This window comes from Alosa pseudoharengus, unplaced genomic scaffold, assembly GCF_046254945.1.
Source record: "Alosa pseudoharengus isolate Yale_2024_CS ecotype anadromous, Long Island Sound unplaced genomic scaffold, YU_APseudo_1.1 YU_APseudo_1.1_scf_18, whole genome shotgun sequence".
In the NCBI taxonomy this organism is placed as follows: Eukaryota; Metazoa; Chordata; class Actinopteri; order Clupeiformes; family Clupeidae; genus Alosa; species Alosa pseudoharengus.
In genome coordinates, this window is record NW_027468650.1 from 22,104,924 (window position 1) to 22,130,810 (window position 25,887).

The window sequence follows — 25,887 nt, forward strand, 5'->3', positions numbered from 1 at the left end:
AGTGGACAGGCTCTCCCGTTACGCAAGACCAGATAGAGCCCACTGAAGCTGGGTCAGCCGCACCAATCCATTCTGTTTAACGAGTCAGTTTCAGCAGGGAGGGGAAAAAAAAGATGGGCTTTATTATTAACCAGAGAAGCACAGAGCCAGCCACTCCTCTCCACGACCCCTTCCCCCTTCCCCCACACCAAACACAACACAGCAGAGCAGAGCAGAGCAGAGCAGAGCAGGCAGAACGGAACGGAGCGCAACACTGCACAACGCAGCGCACCACAACCAAATAGAGCAGGGCACCAAAGAGCCACAGGGCTTCATCAATGTGAACGCACAGGGTAGAAAACGAGCTCCTTCTTTTTCTTTCTTTGAGCGGACAAATATCACAGATCCTGAGAGAGAGAAAGAAAGAGAGAGAGAGAGAGAGAGAGAGAGAGAGAGAGAGGAAGAGAGAAAGAAAGACTGTAGCTTTCTGTTGTCAGTGAAGCTGATTTACATTCTTGGGCTGTAAAAGAGTCTGCTTGATTCAAGAGGGAGAATAACATTTTTTGTGAGAAAAAAAAAAGAAAGCAGGAGGAGGATTTCCGCGCATCTAGTCATCTTATTTTGAATCAGCGGGCTGACTCTTCAGAGCGACTATCTTCTGCGCTTTCCCTTTGACAGTTTCCTTTGCCAGTTCTCTGCGACTGCATCTGGCTATTTATTTCAACTGCACAGTACTTCCAAATGTATATTAAAAGAATCAAGAGAAGAAGCGTCTGACATTTCTTTTCACCAAGACACTAATTGAAAACCTTTCATTTATCATCACATTGCCAAGCCAATCACTTGCTCATAAACTGTATTCACGTAAACCACATTCATCTCTCACAATGTGCCTCACACTGATGGCAATACAGGGCTTGCTTGTAGTAATAGCTTCAACAGCATAATTTGATCAATGATTGGAGCGCCTATTTTCTTCAGAAAGTAGAAGGAAGATTATCCTTCAGAAAAATCTGTCACTTCCGTGGGTTAAGAATAGGAAATGAGTTGGGTATTAGAAAGCTCTTTGGTTCTCAATTCAAAGTATTAACATGTGGGGGGTGAAGAAATGACAAGTTGCCCACACACAAATGATCTGGGCCGTTCTTGTGACATTTTTTCCTCCTTATCCTCAGGCAGATAAGGCCACACAAGGACGCTTGCGCTAACTACACCACACTACACAACAGGCAGCCAAACAGCACCATGGCCTGATGGGAGTTATTAGACGGCGATGCGCCAACACAAAGTCAGGAACAGGGACCTATGACTTCGAGATAAAACCCACTGTTGTTCCTGCATATTAAAACAGAGATTTGTTTTGGCTGTTCAGGGAAGCCTTGCGACTGGGTTCAGAAGGCCGTGTTTGGTTGACAGTCATCACATTGGCATTAATATTTATAAACTGTGTGTCCTTGATTTGTTATCACTTTCTATCTTCCTTTGTCTCTATCTGTTTCTCTTGGCCATCTCCACTTGCCTGTAGTGCGGAGTCACTGCAGTCATATTAAGGATGTCATTTCTGACGTAACCCCCCTCTCCCTAGTTTTATCAAAATGATTTTACATGCTTACATCCTCTGACCTTTTGGAAAAACACTCACTGCCTCTTCACCGCAGAAGAAGCTGACAATTTCCACCACTTGCACGACTGTGGCTTTGTGCGCACAGCTCTCTGCATTATCTGGAAAATGGGTGTAATTTGGTGCCTTTGATCTTACCCTCTCACAACCGACACTCTAAACAGGACTGTTGTTTGCCACTGGGCTTGTTTGTGGGGAAAAAAAGACTACTGCCCCTGTACCCCTGGAAGGCGAGATGCTTATTTGTTTTTCTTGCTTAAAAACCGACATGACTCAGACCTTCTCGTCCAGCTGCCAAAGGGGGGCAACCTGAGACTCAATCCACCATGCGGAAATGTGAGAGGACATGAAGGACCGTCCAGAAAGGGGGGGGGGGGGGCATCTGTAATCTCTGTTGGCTGTTTGTGGAGGTTTGTAAAGATTTGGGAGTAAGAGGTGCCAGCACAAAGGTGCTCTCTCAACTGTGAACAACTGCATTGAGGAGCCCTATGCAGTATCTCAGCTCCATCAGCAATCTCAGCAGTTGCAGGGAGAGAGAGAGAGAGAGAGAGAGAGAGAGAGAGAGAGAGAGAGAGAGAGAGAGAGAGAGAGAGATCTCCTGGGCTTTGCTGTCACAGAACTGGGTCAATGTCATCTGAAATAAGTTCTCAGATCCAGATAGCACGTTGCTGGCCACTGTTTCAGCACAGCGGCAGCTGTTATGGCATCCATTTCCCCTGTCACCCCTCACTGTGAGGAGTGTGAGGTACAATGATAAGTTTGTCAATTCATTCCATTCATCTACAGGCCTATGCAAGTCAGTACAAATCACAGATGACCTAAAAGTGTTTGGAAAACGCCTAATGGAGGCTCTAATGATGTCTCATAAGCTTCGACACCCTGACGCATGTGTAAATCACACACACACACACACACACACACACACACACACACACACACACACATACACACACACACACATGTGATCACCCTGGGGAGTCCAGTTGAAAATTAGCCTTTTAGCAAAATCAAGCATATTTACAGTAACCATAATTGCTGTCCACTGCACCTGTCTGCACCCACAACCCCCCCCCCCCCCCATCTTTCACACACAAACACACACACACACACACACACACACACACACACACAGAGAGGTCTTTCAACTGGCTTTGCGATCCTGTCAGTAACAGCCTGACACAGGAAACACACTCATAGAGCATTTTACTGTGATTTCCCCAACACTGATCAATGATGCTGACTGTCAGCATTGATCAGGGAGTTGTGCAGTGTGAGAACAAGGTCAGTTAGGGGCTGAGGGTGGAGGGAGACATGACTGATGCATGTACTACATCACCAGGGCCTCGGCCGCAGCGGTGAACTTCACCACAGCGGTCCCTGGTCTGACATCAGCTGGCACTGTACACACGGGTCAGCTAAAATGAATGTATGCTGCTTATGTGCACTTTCATTTTCCTATCACAAATGCCATAAACCGTACTGTTCAAGTGAGAATAACACTGCATAACAAAAATTAGCATGTACAACATGCACTCGGTTACACTTTACTTGACAGTATCGACATAAGAGTGACATGACACTGTCATGAATGTGTCATAAACAAGTCATAAACATTTATAATAATAATATAAAGGGTTAGGTTTAGGGTTAGGGTTAGGGTTAGGGTTAGGGGTTAGGATTAGGGTTAGGGTTCATGTGTCATGACAGTGTCATGTGTTCATGACATTGTCATGTCACTCCTATGTCGATACTGTCAAGTAAAGTGTTACCAGGAGTTCTTTAACCAGCACAGTGTACACATTTCATACACTTTCAACATCAAGAGAGACTTGTTTAAATGGTAACTAGGAGGACAGTTGGTGCGATGGGCTCCAATTCAAAATAACTCTCAAAAGCCCCCTGGAGCATATGACAACACATATGCCCTGACATGCTCCTACATTCCTGAGCCTAGAGCTGTTCCACACTGCAGGCAGGTACATGCACTGACAGGAGGGTCTGAGCTGTGAGAGGTGGCCAATGATACGCCTGAGAAGAAAAAAAACTGTGCCAACAGGTATAGAAGGTGAAAAGGACCTGTGATTCACCTTTTCCAACCAACCTTTGCAGTGAAGTGTAACTGTGAGCTTGGAATAGTTTACATTTATAGTAGGGTTGAGCGATGTCCCCTTAATTGGCATTTGACGATGTGTACAGTAAAATATTGCGATGGAGGGGGGTTAGTAAACACTAATTACCATACATTTGTATAGAAATAAATATAATTTTCCACATAAAAAATATAAAATATGGTATAGGGTATATATGGCCTGATGAAAGTGGACAGATAAGAGACAAAGGCTACCGTTGTGTGCAATATCTGCTCCAATGAAATCCTGGTAAAAGATGGATAGAACAGTTGCATGTGCACCAACCAGTGGAATATTCCACATTGACAGCCTTCGCTGGGCCTAGCAAAAAAGCTACTTAACTCATCTAAAATCTTCAGTAGTCTGTGCCAACCTTACGCTACGCATACAACCCATACGCTATGCATCTCACGTTATCAGGCTACCGGCCATGCTGACTATGAGGGCAGCGGAAAGTGAAAGTAAGAGGCTGCGATCACACAGTCCAGGATACAGGAGGGCGCAGCAAACAACTTTTACAAATAATGAATTCCGATTACCACTCCACTGCTGTCTGGGGCTTTTGCCAAATGCACAAAATACAAGCCTGAGAAAGACGGAGGTCTTCTGATCCTATAACTATAATGAAAGAAATGGTTTCTTTTAACACGTGGAGATGAGTGCATTCAGTGCTGTAGCCTCGCAAACATTTTGGAGCTATATATGACAATCAGCAAGAATTTCGTATCAACAATAATAATTCATTAGTACTAGTTTCTGCTAAAACATTAAATAGTTTAAGTTCATTATTTGACCAAGATGGTAGTTTCACATAGACTAATAAGTTCTTTATGTTTGCCATCTCTGGCTGACAGCCTTTAAAGTAGCCTACATATGCATCAGTTCTAGCCTCAATTTCATTTCCAGGGAAAAGGTTTTTATGTTTTTGCCTATGTTACAGCAAGAATTAGTGCCTGGCATGTGGGGCGTGGCATCACGATGGTTGCTTCCCATCATGATGTCTGTCAACCATCACCGTCCATCGGCCCAACCCTAGTTTCTAAGGGGACTGAATTACAGGCCATCTCAACAGTTTACCCGAAGTTGGATGGGGGAGGGTCTTACCTTGTATACTTGACCATAGGTTCCATTCCCAACCAGTTCCACCAGCTCAAATATGCCTGCAGGGTCCTGTGAAGACAAAGAAAACAGGGGTTAGAAGAGCCTGAAACCAGCACTGAGACTCTAAAGAACAGAGCACTGTTCTTTAGAATCTTAGCACTGCTCATTAACTTTTAATTTGGTTGCCAGACCATCTAAGACATCTAACGACATGCCACGGCATGCGGAGAGTCACGACTTGGAAAAAGTCTCAGTCTTTCAGATAGTTTGATACCAGCCATCTTAATCTAAAAAGGCCATGCTTGTAGAGTCTAGTTGGAGCTTCTAAAAGAGCAAGATCTCTTCCTTGGCAAGGTGAGTCACTCAAAAGCTGTCAGACTCATCAACATGTCAGACTAGATTCATCATCATCACATCCCATAATACTCCCACACCAAATGTTATTTTATCTTAAAGTATTATGTAACCTCTGACAGAACCTACATCATGTTCTTCTGCACAAATCAGAGTTTTCTGTTAGAGGAAACCTAATTATGCAAGAATATAATATACTAAACGTGAAACGACTTAATCAATACTACAGTCTAAACTTGGTACAAAGCAAATGTCTTAATCAAATCTGTGGTGAAAATCCAGTCTGAAATTTCCGTTGAAAGGAAACTCTCAGTAAATGATGAGTCAGAGAGCACCTTTGCCATAGTTCCCGCAACAGTTCTTCATTTCTCTCTCTAACTTCCTCATTCATCTATATGGTTTAGACAGTACACCGCACGTTGCCCTGTTCTAAAGGGTCAACAAGCCACTAGACTACTGTACAGACAAATAGTATGACTATCCTTTAAGAGGACTTCAGTAAGGATTTCAGTAGGTGGAAACCCTGTTCTCAATCACCAAAATGTTTGTGTTCAGAGTGTCTGTTTCAGCACGCTCCATGTATCGTTAGTACGGTTGTAGGGTCACAGTGCCAAATTGAGGTAAGTACAACCCCACCGAATAAAATAAATGAACCAGAATTATGTGTAAAGCTTTTTTAACAATGAGCGGGATGGGATAGGTTGTCATGGCAATCCAACAATAGCTGCCATTCAACTCACAGGAGATGGAGAGGAACCCTTCAACTTTGCCATACGCTTCCATTCTCTCAACTAAGCCATATTGGGTAAGGACAAGGAAGAAGAGAGGCAAAACAGGAAGTAGGTGAAATGGATGGAAGATAAGAGAGAAGAAGGGATTGAAAACTTGGGGAAGAAAGAGAGACAGGACAAATAGGCCCTCTTGCGCAGGTGATTTTAGAAAGCAGTGCAGCTAAAAAAAAGTTCTTAAGGTTGGTGCTTTGGAATTATCCAGACACACTTATAATAAGACATGCCTGTCAGTCTGTTCTCCAAATATTCAGGCCAACATTCAAGAGCACCTGAGCCTTCACTTGGCGGCACAGACGTCAAATGGAGATGTTTATTTTGAAATAAACATGAGTTTTACGCTGCCGAGGGATTAAAGGCAGGAGACTGCAGAAGGCCGACCTTAGCGGGAATCTTTCTAGCCGAGCGTGACTTCTAACGCCCAGTCACTAAGTATGTGTGGTTAAACTAGGTCAGGCGCACGGCCGGTCCCTCAATTTTGATTCAGACAGCAGGCTCTCTCTTTCCGACATGACGTCACGTGCACTGCCACAGACTCACATCAGCAAAGACCCCCAGGGGCTGATGGGTAAAGGGAGCCGCCCCCCATCTGTCCTGTTTTAGATAGTTCACACAGAGGGGACCATGAAAAAACTCAACCTTTGTCACATATAGTGATACAAACCCATGATACATATACCTAAAATGAACAGCAATGATGATGAACTAATGCACTAATAATGATGACGTACTGATCACTGAGAACCCTTCTATTATAGCATTAGAAATTAGCAGGTTTGCCAGAGACATTTCAATTCAGCTGAATTCATTTACTGTGATGTGAAAGATCACTGACATTTATTACACACCTACTAATACTTAGAAAATGACTAACAACCATTAATCAGGTATTACAAATACTTTTGTGTTATATGGTTCTGTAATTTCAAGACCAACTTGACCTGACCTGACTAAAAAACAACACTAGCTACATCATCCCAGAGCACATACTAACCTAACCCAGCACTTAATAATTCATGATCTGGGATAAGAGGAGGTGTATGGACCCATGCCATGCCTGAGCATCTATTCTGAGGGGGATTATTGTGATGTGATTTGCTCCCCAAAGCTATTTCCCTCCGATATGCCATCAGGCAGATGGGCTGTGTCAACCAGCCTCCATCAGGATCTCTGGCCTCAAGTAAGCAGAGGTCATCTAAACACCTGAACAGAGATTTCAGACGGCTGATTTCAGCTCATTCCTCTACAGTGCACACCATGTGGATGGCAGTCTCCATCTATCTCTTATATATTTTGTGGGTGTCAGCCCTATGCAACAAACTTGGATTGCAACAAGTTTAGATGGAACATACAAATACCTAACAAACAACAGGAGAAGAGGAAAAAAGCCAAAAACGACCAACATCAATCTGAGACTGTGAAGTAAGGAAGCTAGAGAGCCATGCCTCCCACTGCCTTGTCTCTAACAGGAGCCTGATTTCCCATGGTGGCCCTGGGAGTGTGTTCAGTGGCTTTAAATTACACGCCATTACAGCTGTTCCTTCCTCCATTACAGGGAAATAACACCATAACTCAGTCCGCTCCGAGGAGCACAATGCAAGGGCAGGGAGAACAGAGGTGGCCCTCGCCGTTCTCCAGAGGGCAACACCTCAGGCGGGCATGACAACAGGCAGAGGCGCTGCCATAGAGCGCTGCCAGCTAACACTGGAACAAAGGGAGAGACGGGAGCTTTGATGGATGGGGCGATCACTGTGGCACTTGTGCTAGGCTAGCTGAAACTTTCTATTGGAAAATGGGAATGACATGACCGGGCCAACTGCCTCAGACACGATCCATCATGTGGAATGAAGAGAAAAACGGGGATATTTTTGTTGTGCTTTGTTTTGGGGCTGGTATTCACCAATCTTAACATGTGCCTGTTTGTTTGTTTTGGGGGTTGCTGCGGAGTCAAAATGACTTGTATTGAGTGTTGTATTGATTCTATGTTGCTACATTCTCCAATTTAGGTTATCTGAAAAAAGTTCTCCTACTCTCTTGCACAGAAGGGACCGAAAGCCTAGAGATTTCAGTAGCTAATTGAAACAAGAAATGTAAATCTTAGTGAAGCTCTGTGTATTTACAGTGTTTGTTAAAACTGGGATGGGTTAGTGGAATCCTTTCATGTCACAAAGACCAAACAACCAGCGAAGACTCGACAGTTAAGTAGCTGTAGCTATAAATGAAATCTCAATGAGACACAAACAACGAAGTGAAGCATCTCCATCTGTTGTGAGATAAAGAGACTCAGAAGTGCACCTCTGCTCTAACCACAGACCAGCTCAGCCCCTTCACCCAAAAAACAACAAGACAAAATGGAGGCACACATATGTAAGAGGCAAGTGCAGGCAGTAGAAAGTGTGTCACCAGTGACAGAGCTCCAGGACAACAGGCCAATTATCGCTCAGGCATGCTGACACCTGAATGGACCTGTGGGGATCCGCTCTGCACTGGACAACTGCATAACAATGCATTCTGGGATTCTGATGCAACACACATGTTGTTGAATTCAGAAAATTGCTACTTGCAGACCTCTGGCTGTCCTTTCAGTGTGTACACCGAGACAAACTGGTATACACAATCCTAGCTCTGTAAATAGGAAATATAGTGGCTCTGACTAGGGCTGAACAACAAATATTTTTTTTATCAAAATTGCATTTTGAATTTTTAGAATACAATAAGCGAATGTAAATTAATCATGCTGCTCGCAACTCTGAGGCTAATTGTGTTGCGTATCAACTGTCATCCCCCATGTGACAGACTGTCCAGCTCACTAATCAGACATGCAAAGAAATGGCTGCTGCTGAATTAGTGCAGAAGAGAAGTGACTGCGATTATTTCGGAGTATTTCAGGCTTCGACCTGTCGTCGAGCAGTTTCTGTGCCCCAAGGCAACACAATGAACATGTCCCAACATTTAAAAAAGCACCACAGGCAGCAGCAGTATGATATGGCAAAATACGAGTAAAAGTAGTGCTGGCCTTGACCAATAGCACAAGAGTGGGCAAAGAACAGGAGTCAACTGAGTACATTTTGGAAGCAATTCATATATTTTCATTCTCATCCTTGGATTGGTAGATTGGTAGAGAGCATTTAATATTTCAATATTGTCTCAAGTGGTAATGCTCTATCACATGTTTTAAATGTATTGTATGAAATGCATTATGAACTGAAGCTTGACTATTACATTGCAAATCACATTCCCTGTATCTTGCAGAGAAATCGCAATCAGCTACTTTCACCAAATAGTTCAACCCTAGCTTGAACCGAGCCATAAAGAATTCCAGCCAACAACATTGAGTCAGGGGCATGGAAGGGAGGGGTGTCATTTGATTGGTCGTCAAAATAGGGTTCATCTGAGGAGAAAATGGTTCTTCACCTCAATGGTTCTTCAATTTGGCAGATGTTTTCATCCAAAGCAAGTTAGGATTTTTTGGTTTCTGTGTTTGTTGGGGTATTAAATAATATATGCATGCCCCACTCAGAAATGAACTTTTAACCCTGGTATTGTTAGTGTGTTGCTCTGCCAGTTGAGCTACACAAACACTGGGAAATGCCTGTAAAAGCTTGTGTTGAAAGAATCCACAAACTCTCCATTAGGCACTTGTGAGTAGAACCACTGCAGGAGTTTAGGGACAACTTGCTGTGATTCTTTAACCGAAAATGGAATATTGACCTGGGAGTGTTGTGCAATCTGTTTTAGGGTCTCCTGAATTCACACAACCCCACCCTACGATTCAACATTCCCATTAAGCATATCGTGCTAGTTGCTAGTGTCTCTGTGTGTGTGTGTGTGTGTGTGTGTGTTTGTGTGTGTGTGTGTGTGTGTGTGTGTGTGTGTGTGTGTGTGTGTGTGTGTGTGTGTGTGCGTGTGTGCAAGTATGGCATGAGGTTTACCTAGTTTTATATAGTACATAAGAGTGAGTTTAGTGGGATAGTGAAGGGCATTTGAATGGAGCTATTGCTCATGGGTTGGTTTGACCTGACCAAGCCATTACATCGTAACAGTCATTAGATCGTAACAGTCGTTTTAACACTATTGAATTATCTGTCTCTCGTTATGTGTCAACTACTTGTCTATGGGTCTCCTACAATCTCGTTTCTGTTACAGCTATGCAACAATTTAGACAGTTCATGACCCTCAAATCTGCCTGGCTGTCTTCTGTCAAAAAGAAAAAACATGAAGAATTACATTCTTTCAAATTCAAGGTCATCCAAAGCCTCTAATCCTTTGGCATTAAAACTTCTGTCGTGCCTTTCAAAACAATACCCCATTTGGCGCTGTCCCTGAAAGTGGAAGAAGCACAGCAAATGGTAAAAATAACCTCAGATGTGGGGATCTGTTCCACATAAACATCTGTCTACTTCAAAACAATAGTCACGTGGTTACATGATAAGCCACACTCGTAAAAAAAAATGCTGCTGGGAAAGCTGGCCGCTCATTCTTTAATAATACACATTGTTAAAACTGACCTCAAAGATCCACTGAAATTTGTGTGCAGACAGAATGAAGACATGATTATCTCTCTACTCATTCAGCATCACCATCTGACAACACTGAATATCTTCCCTGTTAGATGAGCCTGGCATTGGGGAATAAGACAGGTAATCTGTTACAGTGCCCAGCCATTCACAAATCAGCCAGCAAACACGCCACAGTGAAAATCCTGACCGCCCTCACAAGGAGAGCTATTCTGTTCCTCCACCGACACTGGGCATGGCGACAATGGAGTGCGAAGAAGATTAATATTTGCACGGCAGCGCTAATGAAGATGGTGCTGCTGCTGCTGATGATGATGATGATGCAGAGTGGGCTAAACACGCTGCAGCTCAGCCCCGGCTCCCTCTGACAGCCACCCACATTCCTTCTCGGCGCAGGAGAGCGAGCATTAAGAGTTTCCAGTGTGCGCAACGAAGGAGTACATGCTGCTCGGTGCTTGAGTAACATAGCCCTGGGGCCTCGAGCTTCCAGAGTCATCAACCGGAAAAAAAAAAACTGCTGGACTGGGGTGGAGGAGCTGGGGTGGGGGGTTTTGCAGACAAATATGGTCATGGTAGCTTGTCACCCACCTCACTCTGTCTTTCTCTCTCTCTCATACACACTCTCACCCTCTCTCTTTCTCTCTTTCTCTCTCATACACACTCTCACCCTCTCTCTTTCTCTCTCTCTCTCATACACACTCTCATTCTCTGTCTTTCTCTCTCTCTCTCATACACACTCTCACCCTCTCTCTTTCTCTCTCTCTCTCATACACACTCTCATTCTCTGTCTTTCTCTCTCTCTCTCATACACACTCTCACCCTCTCTTTCTCTCTCTCTCTCATACACACTCTCACCCTCTCTCTTTCTCTCTCTCTCTCATACACACTCTCACCCTCTCTTTCTCTCTCTCTCTCATACACACTCTCACCCTCTGTCTTTCTCTCTCTCTCATACACACTCTCATTCTCTGTCTTTCTCTCTTTCTCTCTCTCTCATACACACTCTCACCCTCTGTCTTTCTCTCTCTCTCTCATACACACTCTCACCCCCTCTTTCTCTCTCTCTCTCTCTCTCATAAACACTCTCACCCTCTCTCTTTCTCTCTGCTGACAGCTCTCAGAGAGGTCCGTTCTTGGCAGCATTAATTATTCACAAAGCAAAATGCATGCCTGGCTTTTGTGTGCCTCCCATGTTTTCAAAACACGCTGAGCGCAGTTACAGTTCTGCGCCACCGACAGCCTCCCAGAACTCTGTTCTTATCTTCAAAGATTAATGTTCCAGGCTGCATGCAGGAAACATCTCCTTTGTTTTGGTGACACTATCAAACGCTCATTGGCCAAACAGGTGAGGACTTAGCACTAACACCATCCCACACATGCAGGAAATGTCTTCTTGGTTTTGGTGACACTATCAAACGCTCATTGGCCAAACAGGTGAGGACAGGTGAGCACTAACACCATCCCACACACAACTGTGGACTATATTGATCAGTGATGCGTCTTCAAGAGTGTCAGTATCAAGACATTCACCATTATATGGGAAGATAATCTACTGCTGTGTTTGTCTTTCTTGAGCTGTCCTGATCTCTCTGCTCTTCAAATCATTTTCCCCACTAAGAGGCATCTGTCCATTGGTCTACTTTATGCAGCGTTGAGAGTGTGTGTGCAACATCAAAATGCTTCCCCAGCTAAGCCAAACCTTGCGCTCTGCCTCTAGATGACCTATTTTCCACTGACACCACTGATCCAGTGAGAGCAGAGAGCAGCTCGTGCTCGTGGGCAAAGGCAAGAAGGGCCCGGGCCACCGTTTCAAATCACGGCGTGATTGCACACTCTCCACTTTAGATGTAGCGCGATAGAGAGATTAGCCTGTGAGGTCAAAAAAACAACAGAAAGATGTGCTGAGCATGCCAAACACCCACACGGAGATGAGTGTGGCAGTGTGCTAAATGGAACTAAGCTCATTTGGGTCAGAGGGACAGGAGCCAGGTTGCACTAATGTTCCAACACCATCACTGGCGTCACCACTGGTGTCGATCCTCAGACAAAGCCATTGGTGGGTGCTGCCCATTGTCCCCTAAAAGTCCATGAAAACCTGACACTGGTTTGCAAAACACAAAAATGTGATTTTGTATGTGTGTGATTTATGGGTGTATGGCTATATGGGTGTATAGCTATATGGAATTTTCACTCAAAAACAAAGATGAGGAAAATCAACCTCATACTGAAACCATACATTGCTCTCTTGAGAAATACTGTCTACTGTTCTATTCCAATGAAGGGTTGTATGTAGCCTAATACCTGTCCATTCATTCATAAGGCAAATGACAAGGTACTGTATTCAAACGTGCCATTTACCCCTGAGAATTCGTTCAAAAATATTACTAGGCCTACAGTTCAGTTCACTAGGGCAAAAACCTCACAAAAAGTCCAACACTCAAATGCACTCGCTACAACGCCCATCGTGCCCAGACTTGACTCGAGTGTTGCAGGTAAGATCACGTTGCGTAACTAACGTGCCTGATGTGCGGTCTTTCATCTCGCTGAATTCAGACACCGTGAATACCCAAGGAGCTGGATTGTCTAAGAAGCTTAGTCCACCGCGAGGCCCGCGGTCGGAGAGTGTCCACTCAGCCAGTGAATGTATGTCACAGTGAAATTATTTCTGAAAGGGGTGAACAAAAGAGAGACGCAACTGCAATATTGCCACAGCAGGATTCTCACAAGCCTACTGTACCATCTTTCCCCGATGTTTTTTCCCCCACCATTAGGGGCGGCGCAGGAAACAGGGTGCATAGAATCATAAAAACATACACCATATGCATAGGCTACAACAACGTTATGTTGAATAACGCACGTACAGATACAGAAATTCAGACACAACTATGAAGAATTATTCAGTCAATCATCACCGCGTAGAAGATGAAGAGCCAGCGTAGGCTACCATTTCTCAAAATGTCCTACAATGTGAACGAGAGCGTTGCAGGCAATGCATATGACTAGCCTACGTCAGGATTCACATTTGCCCTAATTTAAAAAGTGATCTCAATGTAAGACTTATTTGACAAGACGTTACAACAACTACACAACGCGGTGGTGTTCGTCGTCCCAATTAGAAAACATTAGGCTACTAATAAACATGAATACATTGCATGCTATTGCACGTGGTTTTGTCGAATGCTCTGCAAAATAATAACACTTTATAGCGATAATGCATATCTTGGGGTGTTGTGTTGTAATAGCGTGACGGTCTGTCAATGAATTGAATCAGATGTGAATTCATGTGTGACTGCACCTTCAAAATGAGCAGAAATACATTATTATTCGCCATCGCATCATATAACATAATAATTTAGCTTTGCAACAATAGCTTTCTATTATAGCCTGCTGGTTTTGCAGTAAAAGACACTGGTGAATTAAGGTTGTAACATCTATAGGAGCGATCAGGTGCATGGCGCCGAGTATCAACCCCCATTTTGCCTACCATTAATGACAGAAATGCAGGACATATTCACGCACAGTGAATTATTTTTGCTACTCACCCGCAGAGCCGAAAGGTCAATCTCGTCCAAACTTCTAGCGGGAGAATCGGTCGCCATGATTATCTTGCTTAATAAATTTCAAATTGATGACACCCAAAAATCATGTAGACTGGGTCCAACATCCGCCTCGGCCACGGTGTTGAATCCTTGACAGTAAGATTACACCCTCCGGATGAAATCTAAAGGATGCCTGAAACAGTCAATTCCCTCGTGATCCCGGGGGGGAAACCGAGAATGAAACCGAAGGACCAGTGTCTCAGGTGCTACATTAACGCATGTATGGAGGACATGCTTCGCACCGTTTACATCGCCCAGATGAACTATAACAAAATCGGGCAAGGCACAGGCGCGCACATACACGCATATCCCGGCCCGGCGGAAAAGTGTCAATCACGAACGTTGTCGGGAGTGGTCAGGACAGGAGGCGGGCAGAGCTCCTGAAGACTCCGGACGCCTACAGTGCCATTACACGCCCACCCACGTAAATATCTGTACAACATCAAGTTCACTTCTGTGAATGTAATGTCTGTCCACGGATATGGTAGCCTATTTTTGAGGGAATTCTTTTGGTGAATAGCTGGATGTTCACATTTGCATGATTAAAAATGTGAATAGTCAAGGTGTGGCCACGCTTTGACACTGAAGGTTACAGTCTGCAGCGTTGCAACATGCAGTAGCAAACAGCTGCACATCGACAGCATAAACCTTCTTAACCTTGAGATGAACCTCTCTTTCCGGTGACCTTTCTAAAGTCCTCTCTCATCTTATCAACATCCACTCTAGTCAAAGCAAATAGAAACTACAAATCATGATATAGTTGAAAAGCACTATCGTATACTCTGTATCATGTGTAGCCTATTCTGTTATAGCCTATTTATATCCAAAGCTACATCCCTTTCCGCGCGCGCGTGTGTGCGCACGCGTGGGTATGTAGCCCAAGCATTCTGGAATTTTTTTTTCACATTTCATATTAAACATTTCATGTTTAGCCTAGTCCATGTGTAGATAGGCTGAACAGCCTGTCAGGAGAAAGATGCATATGTTTAAAGATTATCTGGGATAGACTCTAAGCAGATATAATATCAGCACAACACCATTTACTCTGTGAGGGAATCTTGTAACAAAGTGGATGACAAGCACATACACAAATACATCAGTAATTCAAGGTATCAATCACTTCAAACCTGCAAAGCACACAGGCATTAATTATCTACATGGTCATGTGTGTATACCCAAGAGAGTAGAGAGGCAGAGAGAGACAGCACACTGCAGAAGAGAAAAAGGCACTGGTACAGTGTAGAAAACAGGAAGGTGTACAGCAGACAGAAGGAGCACTGAGCTACACAACAACACACACTTCCTCACACCTTCCGTTTATGTAAGCAGCTGGTTGTCATAAACCACCTTCCCCCCCTTCCTGTGTGCATCAGCTCAGCTTGAAAACATCCTCTCTCTCTTTCTCTCTCTCTCTCTCTCTCACCATGCTGTATTATAAGAATGTGTGGCAATGGTTTAATAAAGGAATGTTAAACCAGTCTGTCTCAAGCAGTGGGACTCTGATAAAGCTGCAGCTCTCGAGCTGTTGATGGCAATGCCAGTTGTTTGCTGGTGAGATCTAACCCTTGAAATGAAAACATAATAAAAAAACTTTCTATCAAACGAATGTTTCCTTTGGGCATCTTTGAAGATTTCAGAAATCAATTACGCGTACCGTGACAAAACTGACTGCCATCTAGTGGTGGGTCTTCTGACACTGGCGGATTGTGAAAGTGGGGCACCATACGAGATGCACATAGAAGATCAAAAGATGAAGCTATCACATGTCACTCCACACACACCCGTGATGTCTCTACATACATAGAGCCAAAGCCTATGACAGTCAGGTAGAGAAAGAGTCAGAGAAAGAAAGGTGGCAACAAAGAGGGAGAGAGAGAGAGCTGTTGAGGAATGATAATCAGAGTGAAGGGCATTCATGACAATGTGTGTGTGTGTGTGTGTGGGGGGTAGTTCAGTAACGCTTGTCTCCCAGTGACACATCTGAATTCAGGCGTGATATATTATAGCATATAATCAATCAGTGTGTCAGTCTGGATGGATTCGATTCCTGGGATATCAGTGAACACTGTGTGCATCAGCTCAGCTTCTCCTCTTACTTCTCCACTGCTACAAATAAACCATTGGCTCTTGCAGTAAATTAGAATGGTAATGCAGGCTCCCCGGCTCCTCCAGCTATGGTATCTCATTAGAGGAATCAAAGACAGAGGAGAGGCTCTGACACAGAAAAGCAGCGGAGGTTACCATGATCTGACAAGAAACAGCAGTATGCCAACAGTTTTCTGATTCAAATGTCCCACTTGAAGCCTACTTCGGAATGCGCAGGCCCCCCTTGTTCCTGTACCTCAGAGCAGAAGCTCCAGAGAAGAACAGGGCCTCACCTAAAACCTCACACCTACCTGCCATGGGGAACCTTGCTCCTCTCTCCCCTCAAAGACATGCCAAAACAGACTGTTCCCCCCGAAACCAGCAGGAGTGTTTGTTGAGTATGCTTAAGCAGAGAGAGGCCAACGTAGCTGCTGCCATATTCCATTCATCTCCCCACCAGACATGCCAGAATCCAAGCGCCACATTTCACACATAACTTTCATGCTCACAGATCTAAGGGCTGGCTCTCTGCTTTTTTTCCTTCTCCTTTTTAAAAAAAAGAACCTTTTTGTTTTGATCCTTGCAAGCTAATAAATCAGGTCAAAGGCCAGCGGCTAAAAAGCCGAGGCTGTTCAGACAAAAATCAATCACCTACGGATTGATGATCTGTTGCAACACTATAGCATCTTGTGCTCTGGCTCCGATGCAGACCACCACAACAAGACTGTGTTGTGGGAGAACAAAGGCAACCTGTTTCAGCCCAGGGGCTGTCAGCACCACAGCACACTCTGCAAGAGATATTGGGTTTCCAATGTCAGCTGGGACTGCACATTACGTAATTAGTCACACAAACTCAGACGTGATTCACATGTGAGCTGGGTTTAATCAGGCCAGAGAATCAGGAGGAAAATGGAGGGCACTTCATAAAGCCTCCCAAACAAAGGGATCAACAGGAAGAGGAAGAGAAGCGAGCAAACAAACACACTGGGGTGTTTCTGTTCAATATTTTACAGCCTTTGGTGGGAAGGCCTGCTATTAAATTCTTATTTGTTTTATTTTTGGAGGTATATTGTTATATTGTATTGAGGGAAGTCTCTAGATGATGAACTTCCTTGATGAAGTTTTACTGTAGTTGCTCCTCTCTGATTCCCTTATTGTGAAGGGTTCATACCTAATAAACAGGGATGAGTAAAAATCCATTAAAATGTATTTTAAAATAAAATATCAAATACAGTCATTTTAAGCGCATCAAAATAAACTACAAAATACAGTAGTCATGCCATGTATCAAAATAAAATACTGTATTTTTGTATTTTAAAAATACTAAAACTATTCTTTAATGGGAGCATGAAATCACTTAGCAAACCTTCCATTTCTGTCTATTTAATCTATTCCTTCATCAGCACACTGACTCTGATAAATGGCCAGTGTTAGAGAACAACAGCTTTTCTCTGCCTATGGGACAGATACATAGCCTACACTCAAAAAGTCACTTGCCAAGTGGTACAAAGTAGAGATCCTGACATTGTCAATGCATGCCCAGATTGCTTGACATTGCACTGTGTAACACTGTTGATCAGGAAGGATTATGACCCTTTTAGTTGGTTTTCAACTAAGCGGGGAATGTGTAAGTGCTAAATAGGGTTATATTGATGCCAAGGGGGATAAATATGAATACAGTGATGCTTCAGGTGATACATGGGGCTACTTTTTGAGCAATATTTCATAATACAAATGACAAAAAAAAATACTATTTTGTATTTGAAATACATATTTTAAATACATGCATACTGCCCATCCTTTGTTGTTGCTTTAGTAAGGATTCTGTGTTTCACCTCCTGAATAGAATTTGCCATGAGCCAAGTTAGTGTTTGTGGGCAAATATACAGATGCTTGAGACACACACGACACAGAGATTCACTGCATGTTACAGTGTCTGATTCAGGGGGCTGCAGTATGTCATACTGAGGTCATGACTTGCACACAGAGGTGCAGAGGTAGCCACTGGAGCCAGTGACTCAAACTTACACACTCACACACTTAACCAGATTCGAGATAGATGACTTCTGACATCACAGAAGTAGATTCAGCAAGTTACAGCTGAATCTAAAGAAAAGAAAAATCATATACAGGAGTCTGATGGTATGGAAATCATATGCATTTAATTATTTGCATAACCTGTACATCAATGCACACAGATGATGCATATCATCAAGGAAGATCTTCATTGGGTTTTACAACACATTTGACATTCTGTGCAAAAACAACATAAGGCAATACATGTGAAAGTAATACCTTGCAAAGGAAGAGACAGATATCCTCAAGAGAAAGACAAGACACAGTTAGAAAAAGAGTGTTATGGTCCCCAAACAGCTATAGATATACTTAACTTATTTTGCCAGTCAGACCTTAAGACAATACTTTAATTTAAGATCCCCCAGAGATAGCTTAAAAGTAATCACAACACTCTGTGATGGAAAGTATTATTTTTTTCTTTGTGATGCATGCACTGGACCGAAGCACATCACATTATTTATGACAAGAAATTAAGAATTAATGACTTGCGTTAAACTGCATGAAAATAGGAAGTTACAGCTGAATGCCATGCTGTTATCCAGGGCCTACTTACAGCCAGTGATCACATCAGCCAAGAGAATTCATGCACAGACAGTAGACACCTATCCATCGACTTTTCCACAAGTAGACAAAATTGGCAAATGAACAATTTTCGACACCATACCATACTGATTCACCAAAGACGGCGTGCCACATTTCCAAAAAAAATGAATGGCAAAAGTGCCCTTTTCTGAAGGCACTCCTACAAAGTGTTTTCTTTCTTTTTTCAAATGACTGTTTTCACAAAAAGCATCCTTATCATGGCATCCTTATCATGGCTTTATAATGGTCAAGTACATGCAAATGGAATACATTTCAGTAAGATCACAGTATTAGGGTCAGAACTACAGACGAAATATGTAGTAGAATGTTCATGTTAAAAAAGGTTTAAAGGCAGATACATAAAAACAAGAAACTAATGGAATTTAGGAATGTTAAAGAAAATATACTGCATAAGTTAGGGTCCTAATAATTGGCACTTGTGTTATTGCACCTCTTGCTTTCTAATCATACGCATGAACAAAACGCTTACAAGGCATTCTTGGTAATGCTTCTGTGTTATCGTCTAGTATATCAGTACTGAATCATTATGTCTTTTAAGACATCTGAAACTCCCACAGGGTTGAAACCCCCTCCTCTCAGTCGATACCCTTCCTCTCTTAAAATGCACTGTGTGAAAACAATGTAGACTGCAGTGTAACATCACTGTAATTGCATAGTGTTCAACTGTAATATGTTAATTACAAATGTAAAAAAAAACTATAAAAGGTACCGGTAATAGGAGAGATTGACATAGACATTGAGGAAAGACAGATAGAATAACAGTCATGCATTGGGTTAACCGTTACTTGGGAAGAGTGGTGGCTCATTCCCTTTAGTCTTCTGACTGAGGTCGTATCCAGGCAGTAGCTCCTTCATCTGTGTAGGATGGCAGGACGGCATTGCTGGTGGCCCTGACTCGAGTCATTCAATCTTCAAAATGACATTTCTGACTGGATGGCAAGAAGTCATTACATGATGATGACGACAAGATTCTCCACCCCTCTACGAGTCCCCTCCCCATGCGATCCACGGTCCGGCTGCGGTGGCGGCGCTCACTGGTGTGCCGGCTCAAGTCCAGACCTCCATGGGCACCATGGCCTCCTTGGAACCGATGGGCGGCAGCAGGTTCTGCTCGCTAAGGAACTGAAGAGGGAACTGGACGAGGAAGCCACGGATCTTCTTGAGCTCCTCCTGGGCCCGCGCAGGGTCCTCCTTGTCCAGGCCAGGCTTTGCCAGGTAGCCCTCCAGCTCAGTGATGCTGCGCACGTCACTGGACGGGAGGCTGCGGAACACCTGTAGGGGGAGGAAGAGGAGGAGACATTAGACAATGATGAAAAAATAACTCTTCTGATCAGCATTACAAAGATTTTCAAATTAAAATATACAACGTCTGAATAATCTGTTAGATTGCTAATTGCTAATGCTAGTTGCTCACCTTACAATTACAAAAGACACAAAACAAAACAATATTATCTAAAATAATAAGCTTTTTCTGCTGATTAATGATGGAGGCATGTACTTGCCCTTTGGTAGATGGTGGCATTGATTGCTGCGGTGGTCATCCACACTTCCTTGTAGAAGGTGTCACTGATGGGGTCAGACATATCGATACTACTGTCTGTATTGGCCCCTAGGATCATGCTACAGAGAAGAGCAGAGAAATATTCACTGTGTTGAGATAATAAAGGCTACATTATACGGCATAGCTAAAGAGCAGTATGTGCATACATTAGAGATATATCTACTGTATCTATGACACAATGTGTCATCATGTTTCTTTAGGTTGTGTGTGCAAGTGGAAGTACAGTATGTTTGTGGTGCAGTGCATAGTTTTGTGTATGTGTAAATATTTAAAGTTCCAATTCTCCCTCTCATCGGCATAATCATGCTTAAGAAGGGGCGCCTTGCCCGAAACATCCGTGGGGCGATTAAAAAAAATAACTGAGTGCTATCCTTTATCAACAGTTCCATCTCTTCCCCCCATAGTTAAGGCACCTGAAGCACTCCTTTCTGAGGCGCAGCCCAAATGGTCCGGCCTGGTACTCCTCTCCGTCCATCACTGACGTCACCGTGTCTGTGTCCTGGTAGATGACTGCCACCTCACTGTCCCTCTTCCCCAGCATACTGCGGTCGTTGATGTTGGCCGAGCCTGGAGAGACAGGGACACAGGAAAAACTCAAACACACTTAAACCTGGCAAAACAAGCGGTCACAGCTCTTTGGAGTCACTGTCCAGGGTGAGGGCTGCCTGTATGGCAGTTGTAATATTTTCAGCAGAACAGCAGAGGGCGCCACAGGGTTATTTTAAGCAGAGCCGTTGAGTCGTACACCTCAAATTTGAACTCCAATTCTCTTCCAAGTCCCATTGCAGACCTGACATGCCTGACTGAATCCATTAATTGTACGACCTATAGCCGGGAAAGCAGAGAGTTTTAAATGAAAATGGAGTTTCAGGTTTAACCTCAGTGAAGTTTGAAGGAGTCAAGCAACATGAAAAAAAAATTTCTTGTTGACTTTTAAGTAAGATATGTCGATGTGACTAGGGATAGTGGGCTTTTCAAAGTGGACTTTTCCCATCCCTGTCTGTAATGGCCACAAAAAGGAGATGGCCACAGCCTCCTGAGACCGAGCAATTTAAAATAATAATAATAATAATAATAATAATAATAATAATAATAATAATTTGTTTTGTAAAAGCGGGTCTTGATTTTAGAGAAAAAAATAAATGCAATGCATTGAATTACAGTAGGATTTTATGATATTTGAGACATTACGTAAGGGATAATGCCCATTGAAGTTAAGGGGGCACGTGCCCCCTCGGATTTTTCGTCCCTGATAATTTTTTGGATCATAACTTTGTTCCTATTATGCTCCATAATAAGCCAGAGCCTATAACGACTCAAATGTATTCTTCTAGATGTGTAATAAACCGTAGCAAAATAGCTGAAGACCAGTCAACAGCCCTTTTCCTAAAATTGGTGTCTGTGTAACAACTCACTTGTGCATTAGAGCTCGCAATGTTTTGCTTGTGTTGAACTGTTACAGTTAACTTTAGGCTACAGTTTGAACAGTTGAACTGTTACAGTTACAGTAAACAGATACAGTCAATGGTGTTGAAGTGGTAAGTAGTCTAGCTAAGCAATAAAAAGTAGTGGAATTATTTGTAGTTGACCAGGAAATTTTGACTTGATGATCAAATAGTTAGAACTAGAACTATGGATTTGATGTTGGCCGCAAATTCAGAGCATTAGGCCTACGTTAACGTTAGCTTACATGGTGTCAGTATAACGTAGCCTAGGCTACTCTTACAAATATTACAAATATTTGGCAAAGTCTCCTGGTTCAATTGTTTCCAGTTTCATAAACGAGGGTGTTAGATTTGCAGTGACTACAAAATCCAACCCAATACCATTAGGCCTACCAAGGCATTGCGTTGGATGTTCCACTTGTTCTCTTCACGTATCTGGCTGCTAATCCATGTAATGAAAAGGGATAGCCTACCCGTTCAAAAGGAGGCTTAAAGTTGTTTTATATTGGATCGCTATGACCGTGATGTAGAGGGCAAGAAAGTATAATAGTCTCTCTCGTGCTCATAACTTAGGTTATTATCAGGTCACTTGCTCATGATTTGCAGATAGCAACTTACAAATGAGGTAGCCTATTGCTTGCCATAATGGTCATGAAAAATATATTACTAGTAAAATATTCAAATATTTAGGGTTAACCTTACTCAGCACTGAAACCTGTCAAACTTCTTTCAAAGTCCTTCATCACATGAATTAAGATTAAAATAATTTAATTTCTGAGCACCACAAAGTCAGACTTCAGCAACTTTTTTAATGTAAGATTGTTCTTAGGTCACATATCAATCAAATCATAACAACTGCAATGATACTGTTTTTAAAATCATGTGTAGTAGACACACGCTGAACTTGATTCATTCTTTGGAACACATCTGATCAACCGTCTGCTTTCACTTTTGAATGAAGTTCCAATGCAATACTTGCGGAGTGGTATGATCAGCAGTACAAAACCCGTTGCCATTGACAGCAGTAATTATATGTTTGCAGCGGTAATTACATGAATTTATTTTACCGTAGAACGTTGGGAAATCCCATTCAAGTCGATGGAGCGTTCTACTAGCATTGTGAAGAGCCGTATAATAATACATTATACATTAGTGTTTGTAAATGATGTAATATAAGATGCTTGATGGATATTTGTGTGTGAATACACTTTTAGCAAATGCATTATCAATTACATAAACCTATGGCGTCATTATTTGAACATCAGGAGTAAAACGAGCCAAGATATCATTTTCAATAAAAGAGCTTGCAGACATTACATGTATATTTGGTAATATTTTTTTTATATAAAAAACCGCTAGCGGCGGTCATATAGGGATTGTCAAAGTTTTTTTTTTTTTTTTTTTTCGTCATCTAGGCCAGTGTTTCCCAAACTTTTTTTCTGGGGACCCACTTTTTAAAAATTACAGACCATCGCGACCCATTTCACTTCAAATCTACCCTGCAACCACCAACATTGTTATATGCCACAGGTTCTCCAACTTTTCTATGCCTCCTCCAACCATACATTGCTATAGGATCTAGATAGATAGATCCTGCTTTGAACACGGTTGTGTTGCATTTTGAGCACCATCAGCGTGAAAAGTTGGAAATGACTACTGAAAAGATACGTTTTAATGCGCATCTGAGAGTTGGGGAAATTCTCGCATGTTGCGCAGTCGTCATTCGTCAGCGTAGTAAGTTGTTCCTGTATTTATAAAAAAAAAATTGTAGGTTACGTTTCGTTGCAGACAAATGGGTCCATAACACTGTGGACGTCAATTCCGATGTAAACAGCAAATAACTCAAGTTGTTATATTGTATTGTTGTATTATATTATATTGTATAGTCGTTATGTCAGAACAAGAGGCCTTTGCGCAATAGCCGGAAGAATGCGCCTTTACTTTGGAGTTAGCGAGGAAAACGAGAGGAATAGTGTTTAAAATGTCCATTTAAATTGTAGCCTAATATAATGCACTGTTGTGCATTTTAAATCAGAAATAAGAATGTGAGGAGGTTGCTATTAACTTGCATCTGCAATCAAAACTATACATGCAAATTTAATGGCCTTATGGCCGGTCTATGGATGTCTGCTTTAGTTGACAGCACGGTCACTAGATTTTAATCGGTAAAGTTGAGGAGCTGGTATCTGTTAATGTTCATACAAATAGGCGGATTCATGTCCCTTGCAGTTTGCAACTGTGAGGTACATGGCAGGCGCCCCACAGAACGGTTTCATTTTGAAAGGTAGATATCCATGCTGGCACCCCCTCTGCGATGCGTTCGTCCCCCAGTTTCATGCGCCAGTTTCATGAGCTTTTATGACAAAACCGTGACTGTGGTAGTTAACAATCTACATCCTAATAGAAAACTGTTAGCTTTCCTGGTAACAAACAAATGGTATCAGTTAGGCCTATAACACAACATAAATTGTGCTGGCGACCCAAATAAAATCTCCTGCGACCCACCTGTGGGTCGCGACCCAGACTTTGGGAAACACTGATCTAGGCTACTTCCTGAATTTTTGGTCAACTACCCGGGACACCGAACAACCGGGGCACATGAAATTTGGTGGGTATGTAGCCCCACTAGACTTTTACGGAAAAATTTCGTTTCGTCCCCGGGGGCCACTCCCCCCCCCCCCCCCCCCCCGTGCTGGGCCCCCCGAACCGCAAAAAAAGCATAATAACTACCTGAACCGTGGCACTGAGGATGAAGAATCTTTTATGGTATGTTGGTCTCAAGGGCCCACATTAATCTGGCCCATAATCACTCATTTGTGATTTGCACCCCCCCCCCCGGTAAAAAATGAAAATGCAATATTATTCTGCTTTAATCGCCCCTATCTTCAGTTAAGATGTTCAGAACTGCACCAAATTTTATGTGTATGATTGACCTGGCATGCACACACACTCAGGCACCCACATACTATCGGTATTAGAACGGCCGATACATAATTACAAATTCAGTAGGATTAAAACAAAGCCAAAATAAATATTCATTATCATCATCATGGCTGCATTTCCAGTATTGGCGATAAGTAGTCGTTTGTCCACTAGATGGCGCATCGTTGCAGTGAGACATAATTTTGTTGGAAGTTAAAAGTGGGTTGGAAAAACAATGGACGCTTCCTACAGGACTGTAGGTTACCGCAGAGAACGTCTAATAAGGATAGGACGATGTTCACATGAAATGTAATTCCCATTTCTTCTGGAAGCCGAAATAAATCTGAGGATGTTTATCGGACATGCTTGGTTTTTACTGCAGGTACGTTAATCTTATAATATCAATAAGGACCTAGGTAATGTTACCGTTAGCGTTGGTTGAGTGATAGAGGCTAATTTGATTGATTGCATTTGTAGAAAACTATAAATGCGGTTATACCAAGCAAATTGATAGCAGCACTGTAATTGTATCTTTCGACTGTCATTTGTTGCACGTGCTACAAAAATCATGCTGTGCAATGGAAGATTTTAGTGCGTGCAGGGTGTGAGAGGGGAATCGATGTGCTTTGATTCCAGCTTGGTAGTTGTAGTCTGTGAAATTAAAAAGCATGTGTGTGTGAAGTATCCAAACAATGACACCTTCATTTCATTATGGCTGCTTTAGCAACACACCTTAAGCTACTGTGTAGTGGGTCCCATTTAGAAGTGGTTACTTCATTCGCGCTTTCCTTGACTCGTGGAGCTGCGTGAATTTTATTACAACTTTTCCAGTTTAAGTCCGCTTGATACTGTAAGGCGTAAGCCATTGGTTTCCAAAGGAGATTTTATTTGTGTCACCAGCATAGCCTATTGACAATTTATGTTGTAAATAGGCCTACCTTATAAGCCTACCTGTAGCTTAGGGAAGCTAACAGCTTTCTATTAGGATCTAGTTTGTTAGTTACAGTTTTGTCATAACTCCCTGATGCATTTTTGCATTTAGAATAGCCAGAGCGTGGATATCTCAATCGGAAAATTAAACAATATCGGGTGCCTATGGACTAGGCT

General features: G+C 42.7%; 2 protein-coding genes across 11 annotated transcripts in view; both read right to left on the bottom strand.

Moving 5' to 3' along the window:
- Positions 1-14,430, bottom strand: part of tnikb (TRAF2 and NCK interacting kinase b) — a 52,473-nt gene extending 38,043 nt beyond the window's left edge. For 7 of the 9 annotated variants that reach the window (XM_076290551.1, XM_076290545.1, XM_076290547.1 and 4 more), the window contains exons 1-2: positions 14,032-14,430; positions 4,834-4,899 (exon numbers count right to left, since the gene is read on the bottom strand). In XM_076290551.1, coding sequence (XP_076146666.1) covers positions 4,834-4,899; positions 14,032-14,088 — 123 coding nt within the window. In that variant the 5' untranslated portion in view covers positions 14,089-14,430. The remainder of the gene's footprint in view (positions 1-4,833; positions 4,900-14,031) is intronic. The other 2 variants (XM_076290549.1, XM_076290548.1) reach the window with 1 other exon arrangement.
- A 3,885-nt stretch (positions 14,431-18,315) lies between these two features.
- Positions 18,316-25,887, bottom strand: part of pld1b (phospholipase D1b) — a 41,488-nt gene continuing 33,916 nt past the window's right edge. For both annotated transcript variants that reach the window (XM_076290553.1, XM_076290552.1), the window contains exons 24-26: positions 20,827-20,980; positions 20,355-20,472; positions 18,316-20,124 (exon numbers count right to left, since the gene is read on the bottom strand). In XM_076290553.1, the coding sequence (XP_076146668.1) occupies positions 19,900-20,124; positions 20,355-20,472; positions 20,827-20,980 (497 nt within the window). In that variant the 3' untranslated portion in view covers positions 18,316-19,899. The remainder of the gene's footprint in view (positions 20,125-20,354; positions 20,473-20,826; positions 20,981-25,887) is intronic.